Source organism: Cannabis sativa, chromosome 1, assembly GCF_029168945.1.
Source record: "Cannabis sativa cultivar Pink pepper isolate KNU-18-1 chromosome 1, ASM2916894v1, whole genome shotgun sequence".
In the NCBI taxonomy this organism is placed as follows: Eukaryota; Viridiplantae; Streptophyta; class Magnoliopsida; order Rosales; family Cannabaceae; genus Cannabis; species Cannabis sativa.
In genome coordinates, this window is record NC_083601.1 from 10005622 (window position 1) to 10026898 (window position 21277).

A 21277-nucleotide genomic window follows, 5' to 3' on the forward strand; every position below is an offset into this window, starting at 1 on the left:
CAAGATCTGAGTCCGAATGTCCTTCTCTTTGATTTGGATTCTTCACGATCTTCCAAACTATGATTGAGGCACCACTTGCTGTGTGTGGGCACTACTTTTTCACTATGGTATTTCAAAATTGGAAGAGGAAAAGAGAAATAGGAGGGTCGGCCATAGAGAGAAAGAGAGAAGCTCAATTTTCTGAAAGAGGCAGTTTCCTGAATTACTGAATAACTGCTTTTTCTGCTTTTTTTTTTGTGTGAGTCATCACTTTCTATTTATAGGCAACTACTAGGTTTAGGTTAGTAATTAATTGGCATTAAAATAATGAAAATAATAATGGGAAAATGCTATTCAAGTGGTCGGCCATGGTGTTAATGGGCCTCACATAGATTTTTGGCAGTTTTCACAATTTTCATTTCTATTTTCTCAAAAACGCCAATTTTCCAATTCTAACCATTTAAATGTCAAAACTAATTATTTAATAACTAAAATAGATTATTAAATAATATTGTCATTTAACATAATTATTAATTAGACATATAGAGTCTCTTAATTAATAAATTAAACTAGAATCTCTTTTCTTTACAATTTCACCCCTGCTTAGTGAAAATTCACAAACTAGACATAGTCTAAGTTTAGAATTACAATTGATTAAACATAAATCAATTATTGAGTCTTACAAGCAGTATGGTCTCAACTAGAATGGGGACCAAGGATCTATATTACTAAGCTTCTAATAAGCCGAACCGAATTTACCAAGTAAATTCCCTAACTTATTAATTCCTTGTTGAATCCACTCTTAGAACTTGGAATTGCACTCTCAGACTTATATAGAGCGTTCTATATGTTCCACGATATAGATACGCTATCTCATTTAACCATCGTTATAATCTTAATTTGATCAAAGATCATCTATATAGATTATTTACACCGAGAAGGGATAAATTTACCGTTTCACCCCTCAATATATTTGGCCCCTTAAAACACTTAGCTACATGTAAATGATGTTTTAGTGATCTAAGATATAGTCACTTGAAGGGAATCATCACTTGACTTCTATACACCAGTAGAAGCTATAGATTCCATATTTATGTTCAGCGCTCCCACTCAGCCATACTATCATGTTCCCAAAATATACGTATCACCCTGACCCAAAAGTAGGCTTAACTAATAAATCAAAGAACATGAATAGCACTCCTGAGATTGAGCCTAAGCATATCAGGATTTAGGTTCTTTTAATCTAAGATCAACTAGTGATATTGACTTGGAAAGATACAACGGTAAGTTTATAATATCTTCACTAAGTTCAATATCGGTCCAGTCCAATGTATACTCCATACATTCGAAACTAGTATACTTTACCAATGTCCTGGAAAGAACATAACACTTACTCCAAGTGTAAGTATACTTCATCGCTGATTATCACATCAGTGTAAATCCAAAACACTGATGAAAGAGGGACTTAGTCTTTTGAATCATATAATCACAATCACATTCCACTGTGTTGACAATACTGTAATTGTGAATAAATATATGTTCTGGACTTAACTGATTTTATGCATATATTAAATATATATATATATTAAACCATAAGCATGAAAAATACATGTTAACATAAATCACTTCAAATCTCTTAAATTGATAACTAATCAGATTGTAATGGGTTTTATTTAGGGCACAAAACCCAACAATACGTTGATGAGAACGGTTTTGAAATCATATGATAAGTTTTCTATAAATCTATCAATTTTATAATAATTCAAGGGATCAAGCCTAACATTATGTTATGCAGCTCGTGTCTGACTTCTATTATAATAACAGTATTTGATAAATATGAGTTGAATCGGTCATTTTGTACACACCTAATTTTTTATACAAAATTATATAAAAAATTATATTAAAATTTGATACAATTTATTATTTAGTTATTATTAAATAAAAGTTATAATTTATTTTATATATATAATTTAAATTTTTTTAAACATTGCAAAGCGCGAGTTGTTTACTAGTTTTGAATAGAGTAAGGGATGTATTTGATTTAGATGGTGCACTAGAGAAGCTTCCATCAAATTAATACTTAGTTTATAGGGTAATTTGCGACATAACCTCCTTAAGTGGTCAGGTGTTTGCAATTAACCTCCAATTTTAAAATTTTGGTGGTAAAACCTCCTAAACCCATGTTCTGTTAGCAATTAGTCATTTCCATCCATTTTTTGGTGTTAAGCGCCAAGTTAGAATATCTACGTGTACACAGTGTATACGTGGCACAATTTAATTAGTCCACATGGGTTTAGGAGGTTTTAATTTTTTTAATTGAGAATCAAAATTTTAAAAACAAAAAAAAAAATCACTTTCAATATTTTTTTAAACAGTTTTTTTTTCTTAATCAATATTTTAGACTTCGATCAAACTCGGACCCAAATCCCCCCACGGTCCTGGCGCTAAACCCGACCTCTGACTTGAACCCAAATCCGACCCCGGACCTATACTCGACATAAATAAAATCAAAAAATGAAAATAAATTTTACAAAACACGCTTTTGTTTTCTGTTTTTAAAATTAAAAAACAAAAGTGGTTACAGAACGTATTTTTATTTTTCAAAAGTAAAATTTTTAAAAGCAAAAATTTTACTTTTATTTTGTAATTAAAAAATTAGAAAAGAAAAGTGTTACCAAACGGCACCAGTCATAAAATCAAAGAATAAAATTTGACTTTGACTATTTACACATGGTATAAAGACATGATTTCTTCTTCTTCAGTGTCCGTCTCAAACATAAAATTCACAACATGTCGTCCGAGTTCTCCGACTCGTTCACTCAGCCAGGCGATGACTCAGTTCCCACCACCGGCTCCACTCGTCCTTTCGACGACGATGGTTACCTAGGGTACGACCCCCGCCTCTCCTCCCAGCGATTCGAATCCTTCTCTGCCCCTCAATTCGTCGACTCCGAGTCAATCAAGGACTCGACCACTGACTCACCCATCTTCCACCACAGTTCAACGGTTGACGACGGGTTCGCGGCGCAATCGGTTCCTGAGGCCCAATCTCCGCCATCGGTCTTTACCCAATCGAACGGGCAGGACTTCGATGAAGGGTTTGGTGGATCGGGCGGTCCGATTTTGCCTCCTCCGTCAGAGATGGAACGCGAGGAGGGAGTGGCTCTCAGAGAATGGAGGAGGTAGGGTCTCGAATCCGCTTGCGTTTGATATTTAGTAAAAATAATGGGTGTTGAACCTTTACTGATGTTTAGTTAACAATTAGTTTAATTTCATTTTCAATTGTGTCTGAAATTAGAATCCGTTTTGGTTGATAATAGAAAGAGGAAATTTTTTGCAGTAGATTGTCAGAGTTTAATCAAATATTCTGGAATTTGTTTATTTTTTGTGCTTCAGTTCAGTTAATTTAGAAGAAATAACGTAAAGTTTAGTGAAAAGTGATAGGTGTAAAGAATTCATGGGCTATTTTATGTTCACATACAGACAGAATGCGATTCGGCTAGAGGAGAAGGAAAAGAGGGAAAAAGAGTTGTTGAACCAGATTATTGATGAAGCTGATGAATACAAACTTGAGTTTTACCAGAAGAGAAAGACTGTTTGTGAAAACAACAAAACTTCCAACAGGGAAAAGGAAAAGGTGAGAGTGGATATCTCATATCTCTATTGAAGTTAAAGTTTAGGATGAAATTATTTACAGTACTTTTTCCTTTTATTTTTTCTGGAAATGTTTTGCATCATGCTGTTAGTTCTTACCTTTTCCATTGGTAGTTGAGTTTTTGGTGGCAAAACATCAAAACCCTTTATCATCGATTGTAGTTTTCATTGTTGACCCTCAAGTTCAATTTAGACAAAATACCATTTACTTTAATGCTGCTCGTTTGTTATTTATTATGGCTAAATTAGGTTATGGATAACAGTTTGACATGCATTGAATAGAATTTATGCTCACTGGAAGAGTCCACAGCAGAATGGGTAAAAGTTTTTTTTTTATTATTTTTAATCTAGGTGATCTTTTTTTTTTGCTGGAGTAATCTAGGTGATCTTGCCCCCTTCAAGTGATAGCTGGTATGGTAGTAGTGAGGATTGAGATACTTAGAAATTGCATGGTATGTGTTTGAGCTGTAGCATAGCACATCTATAGGCAATATTTAGCTAACTAGATTTTAGCGGATACTTTGCATCCCGAGTTTAAAGTAAACGATCCTCTTGCAATTGTGAATGCAGGGAACTTATCTCTACACCTTGATCCCTCCTGTATTACATGTTTAACGTAACAATTTCTATTGAACTCCCAGAGTTTCACACGAATGAATCTATAGAATCTGAGGAGACTTTGATTGGTTTTTCATTTGTTTATATATAATAGCAAAGCTTATCATAAAGTGAAGCCTTAAATGGCATTTTAAGATATGGAGGAATTATATATTCTCACAATATCATATATCCTTTTGAAATTATATCTTTTCTTTTATAGGTATTTCTGGCCAATCAAGAGAAGTTTCATGCTGAGGCTAATAAGAACTACTGGAAATCAATAGCTGAGCTTATTCCTAAAGAAGTGCCAGTTTTAGAAAAGAGGAGAGGGAAGAAAGACCAAGAAAAGAAGCCATCTGTTGTTGTTGTCCAAGGTCCAAAGCCTGGCAAACCAACCGATCTTTCTAGGATGAGACAGATACTTGTAAAACTGAAACACAGTACACCTGAGCACCTAAAGCATGCTCCACCACCACCGCCGCCGCCAGTTGCTTCCCCATCAAACGAGGCTAAAAACAAAGCTGCTTCCGTCCCAGCTGCTCCTGCTAAGGCTGTTGCTGTTGCCTAATAGAAACGTTAGTCTGTTTAGGTTAAATTATGTAAGTTGTACTTGATTAGAATGTATGGTGTTCATTGAAGTTTGCCTCTGGTGTAATAGTCAACAGTATTTAAATTTTACCTTTTATGTATAAGAATTTGGCTATTTGAAGAGGATTCACCCCATGTGTGTTATATATGAATATATATCGCGTTTGTTTCACTGTTTCCAGCAATGCAACCTGTCAATGAAATCACCGGGTTCCACATTAATAATTGTTAGTAATGAATGCACTTATTCAATTTATTTCTCTAGTTTAAATATTCTTTTTTCTGACAAATTCAATAAGTCACCAAATTATCTACTTATGCAATCATGTTGTCCCAAATTATTGTCTCTTGTATTCTTCTACCCTTTCCTTCTTTTCTCTGAGAAGGTTAATAATTGCTCTCTTATCAAATTACTCTTGTTCCCTTCGTTTTCCCTTTACAGCTTTCCTTCCCCACCAAGTGAGAAGTCGTTTTTTTCGTTTTTAGTTGAATAGTGTTCTATTGGAATGGATAATTTTAATTGTACAGAGATGAGAGACCGTTGGTGCTTTCTACGAATTTTGCTTTAACAACGGTGGGTCGCAATCTAGGAAGGAAACAGTTACCATGAAGCTTTATTTTTCTGGAAATGAAGTAAAAATTTGTGGTCCTGCTACTAGATATTGTGATCTTGATGATATATGTGATTAAAAATGTATTGCTCGACTTCATGAGTCGGAGATAACGTGGTCCAGATATTTCATCTGAATAGATCTTTTTGATCAGTTGGCTTCTTACAAGTCTGTGCTATTGGATGTGACATGTAATGTTCTTTACAGGCAGTTTTAGAACAAAAGTAACTATTTTGAACTGGGTGACTTATCATTTGCACCATTTCTTTTTCTTTCTTTGAGAATTGAAAATGGGGATATCTCAACAAGTTGCATGGTAAAATGGGTACCGTTTTCACTTCAAAATAGTGATAAACAAGAAACGATGAAAAATTACCGAATAACCATTTTGTTTTTCGAATAGACAATTCAGGTGAAAAGGAGCAACTTCACATGGATTTCGATCTCTCTTGAAAACAAGAACATGACATGATACTATTACTACTACTACTACACCGTGTAGAAAATGAGAAATCAGGAATGTTCAGAACATAACTATTCTAATATTACAAATAATATCATAAATTACATTTTTTAAAAAATTTGAACACCCATCTCTCTAATAAATTTCGGATTACCAATCAAAGCCCAACTCTAGTTAACTCCCTCTAATTTGGTTTCTTTTGAACATTAAAATGGATGCAACTCAAATTTTAAATATAAGAATTTCATCAGTTTATATGCAATGTATGGCAACAGACCAATCACCTACCACGCAGACTAGCAGGAGATCGACCACCTCGCTCACTGCCAATGTCATCTTCTATTTCAATCCCATCTAAGCAAATGCCATTATTGTTAACACTGACTTCAGAACTTGCATTACTGCTCGTGGCAAGAGGAGAGTCTGAAACACTTATTGTTCTGCTTCGTGCAGGGCCCGATCTCACACTGTACATAGAGGATGCCGGAATATTCGTCATCAATGGTCGCAAATTACCTGGAATGGTTCTCCTTATATCCTGTAAAGTGCAATCAGAACATGAATTAGAAAAGGGGAAAAAATGATAGAATTGACACCTTTTTTAACATCTTTCTCATGAGTTATAATACGAGGAAGAAAAAATAATTTTAAGTAAATATAAAAGATAAGAGGGAACTACAATCGACTGATCCAAAAATATAGTACTGTGTGACATCACTTGTTTCATATAATTAATATTAGAATGAGATCTAAGTAATACCATGTGTCGTATAGCCATATCCAGAGATTTCTTTGAAAGTGTTCTACCAAATCCTGAACTGTCTGGGGATGAAGATTTTGCAGAGACGTTGCCATGAGGGGAATTTTTATCATCTTGTCTTGGAGGCACCAGTTTCCGCATATTTATTACTCTTTCCACCATTTTTGTTCCAATTAGAACAGGGCTCACATTGTCATTAGCTTTATAGTGAGTGCGACTCACTGCAGGAACAGAGCTTCCACTCAAATGAGGAATGCCATTTGGAGCACGTCCTCTTGAAGGAGAGCATGATTGTCGTCTTGGTCTTCCACTTGCAGCAGGCTCAACAGACGAAGAACGAGAACTTGGTGCTCCAGGCCTACCTCTAGTGGCTGAAAGTGGCCGGTCTGGAAGAGTTGTTCTTAAATTTGGTGGAGCATCAAGTGAAAAGCCAGGCATCTCAGAGGGCTTCCATGGTCTAGACTTTACTGTAGGAGACGTACCCCGTGAGGGTGCAGGATTTCTAGTTGTCGTGGAAACTGGATTTCTCATTGTCGTGGAAACTGGACTTCTCATTGCCGTGGAAACTGGACTTCTTGTTGTCGTGGGAACTGGATTTCTGGTTGTTGTGGGAATCGGATTTCTAGTTGTTGTGGAGGTTGGCTTTGTAACTGAAGAAGATGATCTAGATAAAGGTACTGATACACTGGAGGCAGATGATGGCGTTGAAGGTCGACGAGTAGGTGTTGCTGCCCTTGATGTGGACTTCGGAGCAGTTACAGTACTTCTAGTTGGTGTTGAAGATCTCATTGTAGACCTTGATAATGGCGTTGTGGATCGTGAGGGAGCTGTTGGCTTAGCTGTGGACATTGGCTTAGCTGAAGCACCTGTGGGCTTAGTCACAGAAGACATTGGCTTACTTGAAGGCAAAGTTGCTCTAGAAGTAGGTGTTGATGGTCTGGATGGTCTTGATGCAGTATTCAAGGAGGGTCGTCCAGTTGGAGTCCCAGGCCTTGATCCTGGACCACCTGATGATGATGGTCTTCGAGCCCCAGCACCCGAGGAATTTAACCCAGGGGATGAAGCTGATTGTTTTGATACTAAACTGCTTCTAGGAGGATGATCCGGCTGGGAGTTTGCCAACTATATTACAATGAAGAGAAAAGGGAAAATGACCACAATCATTGTTTATGTAAAAAAGGTAGCGAATTCATAAACAGAAAATATCAAGGGACAGAACTTGCATATCATACAAAAGAGAACAGAATACAATAAAGTGGCATCTATTTTCATGAAGCCACATGTTCTCACACTCCAATTAATTGAAATGAGACTTTTTTTCAAGAATATAAATCAAAATGACAGAAGTTTTATTAATTATTTCAGATATGTAAATGAATGTGCATGAAATGCTTCCTCAAAGATATGCAGTGAGTGACATATCCTTTCCGTACATTCTTCTCCCTAAGAAAATTCAATATTTGCATCCTAATCTATAAAATTATGGCACAATTTAGCATAATCTGACCAAAGACTTCGCAAATACAAACCCTGATCAACACAAACAGAAATGGCAGCAACCACATGAATATAAAAATTCTAAAGGCTAAATATACAATTTCTGAATTTAAAACAGGAAAGAGAGCTACTAAACTATTAACTGTAAAAAAAATGCTTACTCTGGATTTCAGAGCCGTGGGACGAGGCTTTGGTGTACCAAGTTGACTCATTAAGGTCTTTTGTGATTCCATCTCCAAAGAAGGAAATAGAGGGGTCCCAGGGGGTGTGAGGAGCCTGACACAAAAGAAAATTTTAATTGATACCAACTTAGGAAACAGTTATTTGCATTCCAAAAATGTTATGAGGATATGATTACATTAAAGTTGTAGTGTGAATTCAATACAGCTGTATGGTAAAAAACACAAAGGAAGAAATATTTAATCATAAGTTCATAACTATGAAGGAAAATGTATGTAAACATGTTTTTCATCTGCAAAAACATATCTAATGGCTTTCACATTATTCCCCAAAAGTGCAAACCTCCAAAACTCATGTGGGCGGACGACTGTTAATGGATAAGATTATAATATAAAGAAGAAATAATGCAAGATCTGACAATGGAATCCAGTGGGAAGTGTTGAAAAGAAAGAAAATGAGTAACTTCATAATTGAAGTCTCGTGATTCCGGAGAATATAGAATTGCGTGTTTCTCCATTCCAAACAACTACTTGATCTTTACAATTTTAAGTTTCTTTTCTCCATAGTTTATTTAATTAGCTCCGTTTGTTATTGAATACAAAAGATAGAAAGTACATTAATCTACTTCCCCATAACAATGGAAAACGAAACTTACCAGTCATAGTCATTCTTATCATTCTCTGAGTTCAGAAAATCATCAGCAACAGTCTTGCGTGGAGGTGCAGTCGTTGAAGAGGATATGTTAAAAATTGGAGAAGTTCCTGGTTTCGACCCTGTAACATGAGCACAGAAATCAGACCAATGCCTACAAATAATAAGATTTTAAAAATAAAGAAATAAATAAATCTGCCCAGTAGAAAAATGAAGAAGAAAATCTATAATGAAGTCATAAACATAAAAGTTTGGTACCTAATGGTACATCGAACTCTTCAGCGTTGTTGAGAAAAAGATCGTTTCGTTCCTTTTCTCGCTTTTGCATCTCTAAGAATAATGCAAGCTCTTCTTCTTTCTCTTTCATGGCCGAGGCTCTTAACTGCTGCCTCTGCTTCATCGTCGTTAAAATCTGTGACTCTGGAGCCCTAAAACTACGATTCATCTTCGAAACCAAAATAGCCCCCAAAAAAATCAGATAATTTTCTGAAAAACCTCTTAGACTTTTTTTTATATATTTTTCAAGTCTCCAACAACCACAACAAATTCTACACCAAACGCTTTTTCGTCAACATCATCACAATCAAAATGGCGCTTCGAAACCAAAAATTCGACAAACAATTAGATCTGAAACGAAGTTCAGACGGCGCGAAACTCACACAGCACAAATTACAAGAATTAGTATCACCATTTCTAAGAAAAAGAAGAAGAAGAACTCGGTGATGAAGCTATAGTCTCAAGTGGAAGGAAAATACAGCAACCATCGTTGACGCACGAAGCTCAGGTCGTATACTGAGAGAGAAAGTAGGGGAAAGGAGCTTCAAAGAAGCGCCATTTTTGCAAAGAGGAAGCTCAAAAAGAGTTAAAGATGGGAAAATGAGAGGGTTGAGGGGAAAGGTGAGAGTGGCAGTGAATGGTAAATAGTGAAGGTTTTGGAGTCCGAAATGGGGAAAATGAATGAGGTTGCAGACGAACTGTTCTCGTTGTTTCTCTCACTTAAAGACTACGTTTTCAGGTTTGTGTGCTTTTTGGTGGTTGGGATAATCACGAGATTGCCCTCTTTTTCGTTTTTATTTTTTATATATTTCTTCTGTTTTTTGAATTTTGAAACCATGGATTTTGCTACTCCGTCCCTTTATTTAACTAATATTCTCATACAGTCCCGAATTGCCTTGGAGTTTTCTCATCACGGACTAAACTTCAATCGTACCGGAGATCAACGGTGGAGATTAACTTTTGTTTATTTATTTTAATATTTGTTTTTGTTAAAGGGGCCATACCCATACTAATTAATATTTGAATTTGAAAAATAAATAAATAAATAAAAGGTGATACTTCATTCATAGTTCCGTACTTTGTTTTCCTCAAACTTATGTCTAAAATAAAAATGTTGCCATATTTCTAAGGAACATATTTTTAACTAATTTTGTAAAATTGCTTTTATTTCTTGTTAGGAAGAATAATAGCCAAACATAAATAGTAATATTAAAAAAAAAAAAAGGAACAATGAATGAGATATGGTAGTATCATAGTTCAACAGCAGGTTTTATTTTCATTTTTTTATAAATATAAATATCATTATTGAAGTTGTTCAATGATTGTAATAGTATCTTCATCAAACAAAGAAAATGATTGTAATAGTACTTTTTTTTTTTAAAATAATCAGATGGATATGTCACAGCTATAAACTATGTATATTTAATTGGAAAATAACTGGCTTCAGAAGCCATTTTTAAAAGTTCACTTTGTTTCCCATACATATTATTATTATCATCATTATTAACTAAAAAATAAAAACAATGAAACGAGGCCATCTTCAACGATTTTAAGTCTTGTTATCTTTTTTATTAATAGAGCAAGTATAAATTTTTTTACTATGATGCAATGGAGTGTCATGTGATGCAACTCTATATTTTTCACATTTTGTTTATTAATTTTTTTAAAAATATTTTATGAGAACATTTTTGATGAAGTGCTAAAACCAAGTGTATTATTATATTTTAATATATTTTAAGAAAATATAATTTAATGGTACATTAATTGTTGAAAATTATTTAACCAGAATTTTAAGTTTGGTAACACTTTTTTAATCAATTTTCTGTTTTTAAAATTGAAAAAGTGAAAATATTTTCAAAAACATGTTCTATAAAACTGTTTTCACTTTTCAATTTTTTAATTGAGAATCAAAAAATTTAAAAACAAATAAAAAACTTACTTTCAATATTTTTTTTAAACAGTTTTTTTCTTAATCAATATTTTAGACTCCGACGAGATCCCGCGCCCCCACGGCCCTATCGCTGAACGCAGCCTCTGACCTGAACCCAAATCTGATCCCGAATATAGACCCGACTTAAATAAAATCAAAAAATAAAATAAAAATGAATTCTACAGAACACACTTTTATTTTCTATTTTTCAAATTGAAAAATAAAAGTAGTTACAGAACGCATTTTTATTTTTCAAAAACAAAAATTTTACTTTCATTTTGTGATTAAAAAATTAGAAAACAAAAATGTTACCAAACAACATCTTAATTTATTATTTAAGTATATTAGATTATTACTAATCTAACTCATCTAACATTCTAAATATAGAATTTCTAAAACAATAATGTAAAGCATATAAAGAGTTTATAAAAATCCTTACATTGGTTGCAGCGGAATTCTCCTTTCTGTTGCAGGGTGATTAAGAACTTAACTTGAATTCTCCTTCAGTTGACAAACAGACTACACATTCTTCCTCACTAACCTGAGTATTGCATTGATATGTGTAGGCAGTTACTTAACACTCAAAGTACTTGAAAATAAGAGAAGAAGAACAAAAGAATTTCAAAAATTGTATGTAGAATATAATAGCTCTCTCTTTGATTCTATTTGTCTGATAAAATGAGTCAAAAGTGTTATGGTAATCAAAAGCTATCATATTATATTTATGGTGTTACAACTAGGGTTAGAATTAAAATTAAATAGAAGTCAAAAAAAAAAGTTTAATTAAATCTCTTGGCCGAATTATACAATGAAGCCCATGAGTTTGAATTTTATCATTTTATTGAAACTTATCTTTTCTTCAAAATATTTTTTTTCTATTCTAATTGTTAAACGCTAATTTTATTTTTTTAATAATTATAATTAATTATTAAACAAAATTACCATTTAATGTATTTATCAATTATAGACCTACCAAAGTCTCTCAATTAATAAATAAATCATAAATTATCTTTTCTTCTCAAATTTACCCTTACGTAGTGAAATTCATAAATAAGATATATTCTCATTTAGAATCTTAATTGATTATTAAATCAATTAATTAAGTCTACAAAACAATATTATGGGCTTATGTAACTAAGCTCCCAATAAATAGTTTTAGAATTTACTTAGTAAATTCTCTAACTTATTAATTTCTTCTGACTCCACTATAGAATCGAATTACATTCTTGACTACATAGAATGATGTATTCACCAAGAATAGATACACTATATATTATCCATTGTTTTAATATAAACAATCAACGATCCTCTATAGATAGTCTACATCGAATAAGAACAAAATTATAGTTTTACCCTTAAATATATTTTATCCTTAAAACACATAGCTGCTTGTAAATGATATTTTAAGAAATTAATATAATTACTAAAATAAGTACTCCACCATGTAGCTCATTTAGCCAAGCTTTAAGGAAACCATCACTTCACTTAGAAGTATTTATAAGAGTTATACATTCCATATCTATGATTAGTACTCCCACTCAATTGTACTACTATGTTCTCAAGATGTACGTATGGGCTAATCCTACAGGTAAGTTGGTAACGAATAAGTCAAAGAACATGTGCAATATGATTTAGAACTTAACCATCTCAGGATTGAGAGCATTGATCTAAGATCAGCATATAGTGATATTTACTTAGAAAAGATACTACAGTAAGTTTACGTATCGTTCCACTATAAATATTGGTCTAGTTTGATGTATAGCCATTACATCTAATACAAACTTACTAAACTGATGTCTTGGAAAAGACACTCTACTTATATAAGTTGAAGTAAACCACATCGTTGATTATCATGTTAGTATAGATCCAGTGCATTGATAAATCATAGGACTAGATAGTTTAATCATATAACCATGATTATTTTCCACTATGTAGAAAATACTATAATCATAAGAACAATGTGATAGGGATTTAATAGAATTTGTACATCAAACATATGATCATGTATAATAACATGTGAAACAAGCAAAGTGCTAAATAAGTAATAAAATGAATTTTGTTCTTTATTGATGAAAAAAAAAATAAGATTACATTGAAATTAAATTTTAGTTAGGGCACAAAATTCAATAAACTCTCACTTGCACTAACATAAAACAATCAATACATTTAAACTAATTCTAAATTTCTAAAATGCTTCTCATAGGCAGCCTTTGGCAATGTCTTTGTGAATGGGTCAGCAAGATTATCTTCGGTATCGATCTTCTCCACTTTCACGACTCCTCTAACCATGTATTCTCCAATAATGTGGTATTTTCTCTCTCTATATGTTCGTTCTTCTTGTAGATTCAAGGCTCTTTACTGTTGGTGATAGCCATAGTGTTGTCACAAAGTAACACTAGTGGCTTTTCCATGTTCGAAATAATACCAAGCTCGATCTGTGAAGAACTTTATTAGCCTGACCAATTCCTTAGCAGCCTTAGCAACAACTATGTATTCGACCTCCATGGTAGAGTCAGAGATCGCGGATTATTTAACACTTCTCCAGACCACTACTCCACCCCAAGAGTGAATACCATCCTAGATGTAGACTTTCAGTCATCGACACAAGCCTAAAAATCTGAGTCAGTATAGCTTAAAAGGTTGAGTGAACCACCCTTATAAACCAACATAGAGTCCCTTATTCTCTTCAAGTATTTTAGTATATGCTTAAATATTATCCAATGTTCCTTTCCTATGTTAGAGTGATACCTACTCATAATCCCCATTGCATAGCAGATGTCGGGTCTAGTACACAGCATATCATACATTAGACTTCTAACAACTGAAGCATAAGTGATTCTTCTCATGTCTTATATCTCTTGAGGATCAGTAGGACACTATTCCTTAGATAGAGGCAAACCATGTCTAGAAGGCATGCAAGCAACTTTGGCATTAGACATTGAGAAGCACTTAAGCACCTTATCGATATAAACTGCTTGCACGAGAGCGAGTGATTTATTCTTCAAGTCTCTAAAAATTTGGATCTTGAGAACATAATTTAGCTTCACCTAAGTCTTTCATTTTGAACTGAGTATTGAGCCATTCCTCTATGTTAGTCATCCTTTTAATATTGTTTCCAATGATCAAGATGTCATCCACATGAAGGACTAGAAAAACTATCACTTGATTATCCTTGAGTTGGTAAACACAAGGTTCTTCTTCACTTTGGTGGAAGCCATAGGTTTTTATGATTTCATCAAACCTTTTGTTTCAAGAATGAGAAGCCTGCTTAAGTCCATAAATAGACTTGTTTAGTTTACAGACTTTATCCTCTTATCATGGAATCTTATAGTCTTCGAGTTGATCCATATAGATGGTCTCTTCAAGAATTCTGTTGAGGAAAGCTATCTGGACATCCATTTACAAAATCTCATAATCGAGAGCGCCAGCTATGGAGAGAAGTATTTTGATGGATTTGAGCATGGTGGCTGGACAAAAATTATCCTCATAGTACACACCTTCTCTTTGGATGTAAACCTTTCCTACAAGTCTAGCTTTCAAAGTTTTGACTAGTCCACAATACCTATTTTCTTTTTGTAGACCCACTTGCACCCGATTGGACGATAGTCATTAAGTGCAACTACACCATCCCAGACTTTATTTTTCTTCATTGAATCCATTTTTTTGAATCCATGTTGGCTGACCGTTGTTTCTGTTCCAGACTTGCCATTACCTGCTTATAGGTTAATGGGTCATCATGTCACTATAGATTTGGAATTGAACTCTTAATTACATAGAACACACTATTACCAAAAATAGATGTGATTTGTATTACCCATTGTTATAATACAAATAGTCAAAGATCCTTTATAGATGATCTACATCGAATAGGGACAAATTTATCGTTCTACCCTTCAATGTATTTTATCCTTAAAACACTTAGCTACCTATAAATGATATTTCAATAAACTAATATAATTACTGAAATGAGGCCTCAATCATTTATCTCTATTAAGCTAAGCTCAAAGGAAATCATCGTTTCACTTTTAAATACTTATAGAAGCTATAGATTCCATATTTATGATTAGCGCTCCCACTCAATTATACTACAATGTTCCTAAGATGTAAGTATTTGCTCGAACCATTGTTTATCTTTTACGAACAACTCTAAGAACATAAATAATACAATTGAGATCTAACCTAACCATATTAGGATTAAGATCTATTGACCTAAGATCAACTAACTGATATTGACTTAGATAGATATAACAGTAAGTTTATGATATCTTATCCAAGTTCAATATCGGTCTAATCCGATGTATACTCCATATAGCTGATCCTAGCATACTGTGCCAATGTCCTAGAAAGGACATAACACTTATTCAAGATGTAAGTAGGCTCTATCGCTAATTATCATGTCAGTGTAAATCCAGTGTACTGACAAATTATCGGACTTAAACTTTGAAACATATAATCATGATCATTGTATGTTTTGGATTTAATAGAATTTATACATTAAACTTATAATCATGAAAGAAATCATGTGAACCATGCAGTATAAAATGATTTCTAATGTTTTATTAATTAGTAAATCTGATTATATTAAAATGGGTTTTATTTAGGGTACAAAACCCAACAAACTCCCACTTGCACTAATATAAAACTAAAAGTGCATTTCTCTCAACACCTTGATGTCCAGATAAGGTGTAGTATGTAGTATTATCTTTATAATAGGATCTGACTAGTTATATTCAGTACAAACTTTCTCCACCATTACATCTCCTTAATCACAAAATTCTTGATATAGTGAAATTTATTTCTATATGTTTACTCTTCTTGGGATATTGGATTCTTTACTATTTGGCAATTATATCTTTGTTAGTTAGGAAGCAACACTAGTAGTTAATCCATGACTGGAATAACGCCAAAAGTCGTATAGAACTTTCCATAGGCTGAATAATTTTCTAATAGCCTTCCTGGCCACTTTAACATTCAGTCTCACTAGTAGAGTTAGAGACTCCAAATCACTTTTTACACTTTTCCAAAATCACTGCTCCACCCCCAGAGTAATCACCATCTCATAAGTAGACTTTCTAGCATTAACGCTAGTCTAGAAACCATATTTGGTGTAGTCTAAGAGTATTAAAATACCACCCTTATCAACTAACGTATAGTTCCTCTTTTTATCTTAAGATTTATTTGATTGTTTTCCAATTTCCTTTCCTGGATTAAACTGATACCTACTCATAACTCCCACTCAATAGTAGGTGTCTGGTCTTATGCATACCAAAACATACATGAGACCACTCACTGTTGATGCTTAAGGAACTCTTTCATGACTTTATCTTTTTTGGAGTAGTTGAAATTGTTCCTTAGATAAATAAAATCTATATCTAGGAGTCAAAAGACTTCATTTAGAATTAGCCATTAGAAAAAATGCTTCAACATCTTACTAATGTAAGTTGCTTACACTAGAGTAAGTAAATTACCAGGCATACCACAAGCCACAGGTTTAGATAATCTCAGACCTATAATACTAGGATCAGGAAATTTTGTTAACTCCATTGAATAGACTTATTATCAAAATTTCCCTTCTTGTCCTTGTAATAGAAAACTTTTAGTTACTTCATATGAATGGTTTTAACCATAGTTCTCTTGGCTTTACTTCTTAGTTCTTTATTCTGACTATCCATTACTTGTTTAAACTAACAATAGATTTTTATCACAGGTTTCTTCCAAGTCATAATAGGGTGAGTTCCTTAAAACCCTCCCACTACAACAGCAAATATCTGGTCTAGTGCATGCAAGAGCATACACAATACCTCTTACTATTGAAGTTTAGGGAATTCTTTTCGTGGCTTTTTCCTTTTCTGGAGTAGTTAGAAACAACCCCTAAGATACACGAACTCCATGTTTGGAAGTCAAGTGACCTCCATTAGAGTTAGCCATTTGAAAAATGCTATAGCTCTTTACTAATGTAAGCTGCTTGCAAGAAAGTAAGTAAATTACCATGTATACCACAAGTATTGTTGAAAAGAAAGTATGTAAGCTGCTTGCAAGTATTGTTAAATCTAAACTAATGAAAAGAAGGCAATACCTCTTGTAGCCTATCAAGGGATTCTCGCTATCTTTTAGTATAATTACAATCATCCAATCTAAGAACTATTGTTGAAGAATTCATACCGCAATCTTCTGAGCCAACCTCAACACTCAAGAATACAGTGGGCTATTAGATCTTATAGGATGAATAAATTTATATATTACAGTGTATTCTCAACTCATGAGACACTGTAATTAAGATAGGGTTGATCACAAGATATATCAACAGATATATGCTAGGCTTTGTCGTACAAACGTTCTACACTTAGTACGCATCAAACGTGGGATAAGGTTGTAACTGGGTGTACGGGTGCCTGGTTACAATCCAGTTATATGTTTATGTTTATATTTATGCTTTTCTTACCGAGTTTATCGACTCACAGATATTATTTACATGTGTAGGTAAAGATAAAGCAAAGGTTGAACAGTAGTGAGTTCGAGCTAGATGAAGATTGTACATATCAAGGTGGTTAGACTTAGAATGTTCAGATCATCGGGATAGTTTGGCCTTTATTTTGATAGTTGTTGGGTGACAACTTTTGTTAAACATGTATTTTAAAAAACAAGTGTAACTTTTTAAACGGAATCCCGAAATATGTATTGTATATACTTATCAAGTTTAATTTAATTTATGAATTCATTTAGGAATTCAGAGCAAGGTAGTAGGAAAATGAAGATAACTTTAGATGATATTGAGGAGGAGGTTTTGTTTTGGAAGCCTTCGATTGTGTGCTATGTTCTTGGAGTGAATCCTCCACTGCACATACTTGAGGGTTTTGCAAATAGGATTTGGAAAGATAAGGTTGATCGAGTGAAGGTGTTGTCCTATGGCATATTTCTTATTCAATTTAACTCAATGGAATAGAGAGATCAGGTCATCAATAGGGGATACATTTTCTTCAATCGTAGACCTGTCATTATGAAGTCGTGGGATCCTAATGTCAACTTTAAGAAAGAGGATGTCAAATGTGTACCAATTTGGGTTCAACTTGAGGAATTGGAGCTGAAATATTGGGGCCAAAGATCACTTTTTAAGATAGTTGGGCAGCTAGGGAAACCTCTAATGGTGGATTCTTTCACCAAGGAGAGGGAGAGGCTGAACTACCCTACAGTGCTTGTTGAGGTTATAATGGATCAACATCTACCTGATATGCTAGAATTCGAAAATGAATTTGGGTCGAATACATCAGTTGGAATAAAATATGAGTGGAAACCAGTCACATGTTCCCACTGCTTTGGTATTGGACATTCCACAACTGATTGCAAAAAGGTTACAAATGCCAAACAACATTGGGTTACCAAAAAAGATAACAGGAAGGTCATAGAAACTGATGAGGAGGGCTTCACTAAGGTCTCAAAAGGGAAGAAGGTAGACATGAAAGAGAAGTCAAATGCTGGAGCTGCTGTAACAGTGACTAATAACACTTTCCAGGCCCTGAGTTTGGAGGAATTAAATGGCACTACAAATGGAGATATTGCAGAAAATGGAATCGGTACAGATGGGACAACTGCAGAATATGAGAGCAACATAGGAGGGGGGAGTTCACTCTCTTTCCAATGGATAAATTGCTATGTTGGAATGTTTGAGGAGCCAATAGTCAATCCAAACAACAATTAATAAAGCAATTTATTAATACACAAAAGGTTGATTTTGTTGGTCTTCTCGAGACTAGGGTAAAGGCTCCAAAACTTGGAGCCTTGTACTCTAATGTTTTTGATGGATGGTGTTTCTCTTCCAATATAGCTTGGTATGCAGGAGGGAAGATTGCTATAGGATGGAACCCTTGTAGATTCACTGTTGATATCATCAAATGTACTAGCCAATTAATACATTTGAAGATTTCAACAGTTGAGAGTTTCAATAGTTTTCTTACTGTGGTATATGCTTTTAATAATCGAGGAGAAAGAAGGCTTTTATGGAAGGACATATGTGAATTGTACTCTGATGAAAATTGGTGTCTGATGGGGGACTTTAATGACATTTTGGCCAAAGAGGAGAGGGTGGGGCTTAGGGTTAGATCCTATCCTGACTCTGATTTCTTTAGATGTGTGAACTTCCGCAAACTAGAAGATGTCAAAGCAAGTAAGAAATTTTTCACTTGGACAAACAAGCAACCAGGTGCAGATAGAATCTATTCCAAGATTGACAGGATAATGGCCAATCAAGCATGGATTACCAAGTATGAATTTGTTGAAGCTGTATTCCTAAATGAGGGACTTTTCGATCATTCCCCTGGTATTTTATCTCTACATCCTGGAATGGTGGGGGGAAGCCTTTCAAGTACTTTAAGATGTGGAAATCTCATCCAAAGTATGATGATCACCTAAGAGAAGTGTGAAATTTGGGAATTACTGGCAGCAAAATGTTTCAGGTAGTCTTCAAATTGAAGCAATTCAAAAGTAGATTGAAAATGATAAATAAAGATGGTTACTCTGATTTACAGAAACAAGTTGCTGAGGCCAAAATAGACTTGGATGCTATTCAGAATCAGTTGCAACACCAGCCTCTAGACCCCTCCCTACACCTTCAGGAAAAAGCAACTCGAGAGGGATTGGTGAAAGTGCAGAGTGATTACACTTCATTCTTACAGCAAAAGGCCAAACTCGATTGGATACAAAATGGATATGCTAATACTGCTCTATTTCATGCTTGCATTAAGCAAAGATTGAGGCAAAATCGCATTCTCTCTATTGAGAATCAAGATGGCAGCAGGGTTAATGATCCAAACATCATCACTGAAGCTTTTCTGGACTTCTACAAGGGCCTTCTTGGTACTAATCGGGAGCATAGAAGACAAGTAGATAGGAACATCTTAAATAGAGGTCTTATGGTGACATCGGTTCAAGCAGACAGACTGTTGCAAGAATTCTCAAATGATGATGTGAAGCAGGCTGTTTTCAGCATACCTAGGAACAAATCTCCTGGCCCTGATGGCTTCTCCAGCAGCTTCTTCCAAGATAATTGGGAGATTATTGGGGATGATATATGTGGAGCTGTCCTTTCCTTCTTGGAATCAGGTAACATACTTAAAGAAATAAACTCTACCATAATGACATTGGTGCCTAAGATTAAGTGTCCTAATTCTGTTAAAGATTTTAGACCAATTGCTTGTTGCAATGTGATTTACAAGATTGCAACTAAGTTATTGAGTTCTAGAATCAATAACATCCTCCCTGAAATAATATCACATTCTCAAGGTGGTTTTATTAAAGGGAGGTTCATATGACATAATATTCTAATTTGTCAAGACTTGGTGAGGCATTATGGTAGAAAGGCCAACAAACTCAGTTGCATGATCAAACTGGATCTCCAAAAAGCCTATGATACAATTGAGTGGAGTTTCCTAGAAGAGATGCTAACATGTTTAAACTTCCCTAAGAAGTTCATACAATTGGTAATGAACTGTGTTACAACTCCCAAGTTTTCTCTGATGTTTAATGGAACATTACATGGCTTTTTTGAAGCCAAGAGGGGGATTAGACAGGGGGATCCTATGTCTCCCTTGCTGTTTGTATTGGGCATGGAGTACTTATCTAGACTTACGAGGAAAGTTGGGGAAAAAGAGGACTTCCAATTCCATGATAGATGCTCTGAACTTAAACTCAACCATCTTGCATTTGATGATGATGTTCTTTTATTTTGTCATGGAGATTTCAAGAGCATACTTTACATGTTGCAGGTACTCAAAACTTTCTCTCTTACATCTAAACTGCAATATATTGCAGTAATATGCAACTTGGGGTTGTGAATCATATCATGCCGCTTTTAGGTTTCATAAGGCAAGATATGCCTTTCACTTACCTGGGAATCCCCATTTGTGGGAAAAAGATATCTGGAAAAGAATGTGAATTGCTAGCTGAAAGAATGTCTGCTAGAATTAAAAGTTAGAGTTCCAGGAATCTCTCCTTTACTGGGAGAATCACTCTAATAAACTCTGTTTTAATTGCTATACAGGCTTATTGGAGTCAAATGATGATCTTGCCAAAGAAAGTACTAAGATCCATTGAAG

At 34.3% G+C, this 21277-nt stretch overlaps 3 protein-coding genes across 3 annotated transcripts; 2 read left to right on the forward strand and 1 right to left on the reverse strand.

Annotated features, from left to right (window-relative positions):
* Window positions 1-2676: 2676 nt before the first annotated feature.
* LOC115706362 (clathrin light chain 2) lies at window positions 2677-4993 on the forward strand. The gene is made up of 3 exons (XM_030633981.2): window positions 2677-3161; window positions 3463-3616; window positions 4454-4993. Exons 1-3 carry the CDS (start codon window positions 2770-2772, stop codon window positions 4799-4801), a joined length of 894 nt encoding a protein of 297 aa, XP_030489841.2. The 5' UTR covers window positions 2677-2769; the 3' UTR covers window positions 4802-4993.
* Window positions 4994-5952: 959 nt separating this feature from the next.
* Window positions 5953-10044, reverse strand: LOC115706360 (uncharacterized). The gene is made up of 5 exons (XM_030633980.2): window positions 9242-10044; window positions 8988-9105; window positions 8314-8428; window positions 6656-7777; window positions 5953-6433 (listed from the first exon to the last, which is right to left on the reverse strand). The coding sequence occupies exons 1-5, from the start codon at window positions 9426-9428 to the stop codon at window positions 6176-6178; spliced, it is 1800 nt and encodes a 599-aa protein (XP_030489840.2). The 5' UTR covers window positions 9429-10044; the 3' UTR covers window positions 5953-6175.
* On the forward strand, window positions 9928-19595 carry LOC115703846 (uncharacterized). Its single transcript, XM_061112466.1, has 4 exons — window positions 9928-9998; window positions 17913-18084; window positions 18133-18848; window positions 18941-19595. Exons 1-4 carry the CDS (start codon window positions 9928-9930, stop codon window positions 19593-19595), a joined length of 1614 nt encoding a protein of 537 aa, XP_060968449.1.
* The last annotated feature ends 1682 nt before the right edge of the window (window positions 19596-21277 follow it).

Excerpts from the sequence above, each read along its gene's own strand:
- LOC115706360 (XM_030633980.2), bottom strand. The coding sequence starts at position 9,428 with ATGAATCGTAGTTTTAGGGCTCCAGAGTCACAGATTTTAACGACGATG. Across the intron at positions 8,429-8,987 it reads GATAAGAATGACTATGACTG|GCTCCTCACACCCCCTGGGA; the intron begins GTAAGTTTCGTT and ends CTTTTGTGTCAG. Across the intron at positions 6,434-6,655 it reads ATATGGCTATACGACACATG|GATATAAGGAGAACCATTCC; the intron begins GTATTACTTAGA and ends TGCACTTTACAG.
- LOC115703846 (XM_061112466.1), top strand. The coding sequence starts at position 9,928 with ATGGGGAAAATGAATGAGGTTGCAGACGAACTGTTCTCGTTGTTTCTC. Across the intron at positions 9,999-17,912 it reads CTTAAAGACTACGTTTTCAG|GAATTCAGAGCAAGGTAGTA; the intron begins GTTTGTGTGCTT and ends GAATTCATTTAG. Across the intron at positions 18,849-18,940 it reads ATAAATTGCTATGTTGGAAT|GGTAAAGGCTCCAAAACTTG; the intron begins GTTTGAGGAGCC and ends TCTCGAGACTAG.
- LOC115706362 (XM_030633981.2), top strand. The coding sequence starts at position 2,770 with ATGTCGTCCGAGTTCTCCGACTCGTTCACTCAGCCAGGCGATGACTCA. Across the intron at positions 3,162-3,462 it reads GCTCTCAGAGAATGGAGGAG|ACAGAATGCGATTCGGCTAG; the intron begins GTAGGGTCTCGA and ends GTTCACATACAG. Across the intron at positions 3,617-4,453 it reads CCAACAGGGAAAAGGAAAAG|GTATTTCTGGCCAATCAAGA; the intron begins GTGAGAGTGGAT and ends TTTCTTTTATAG.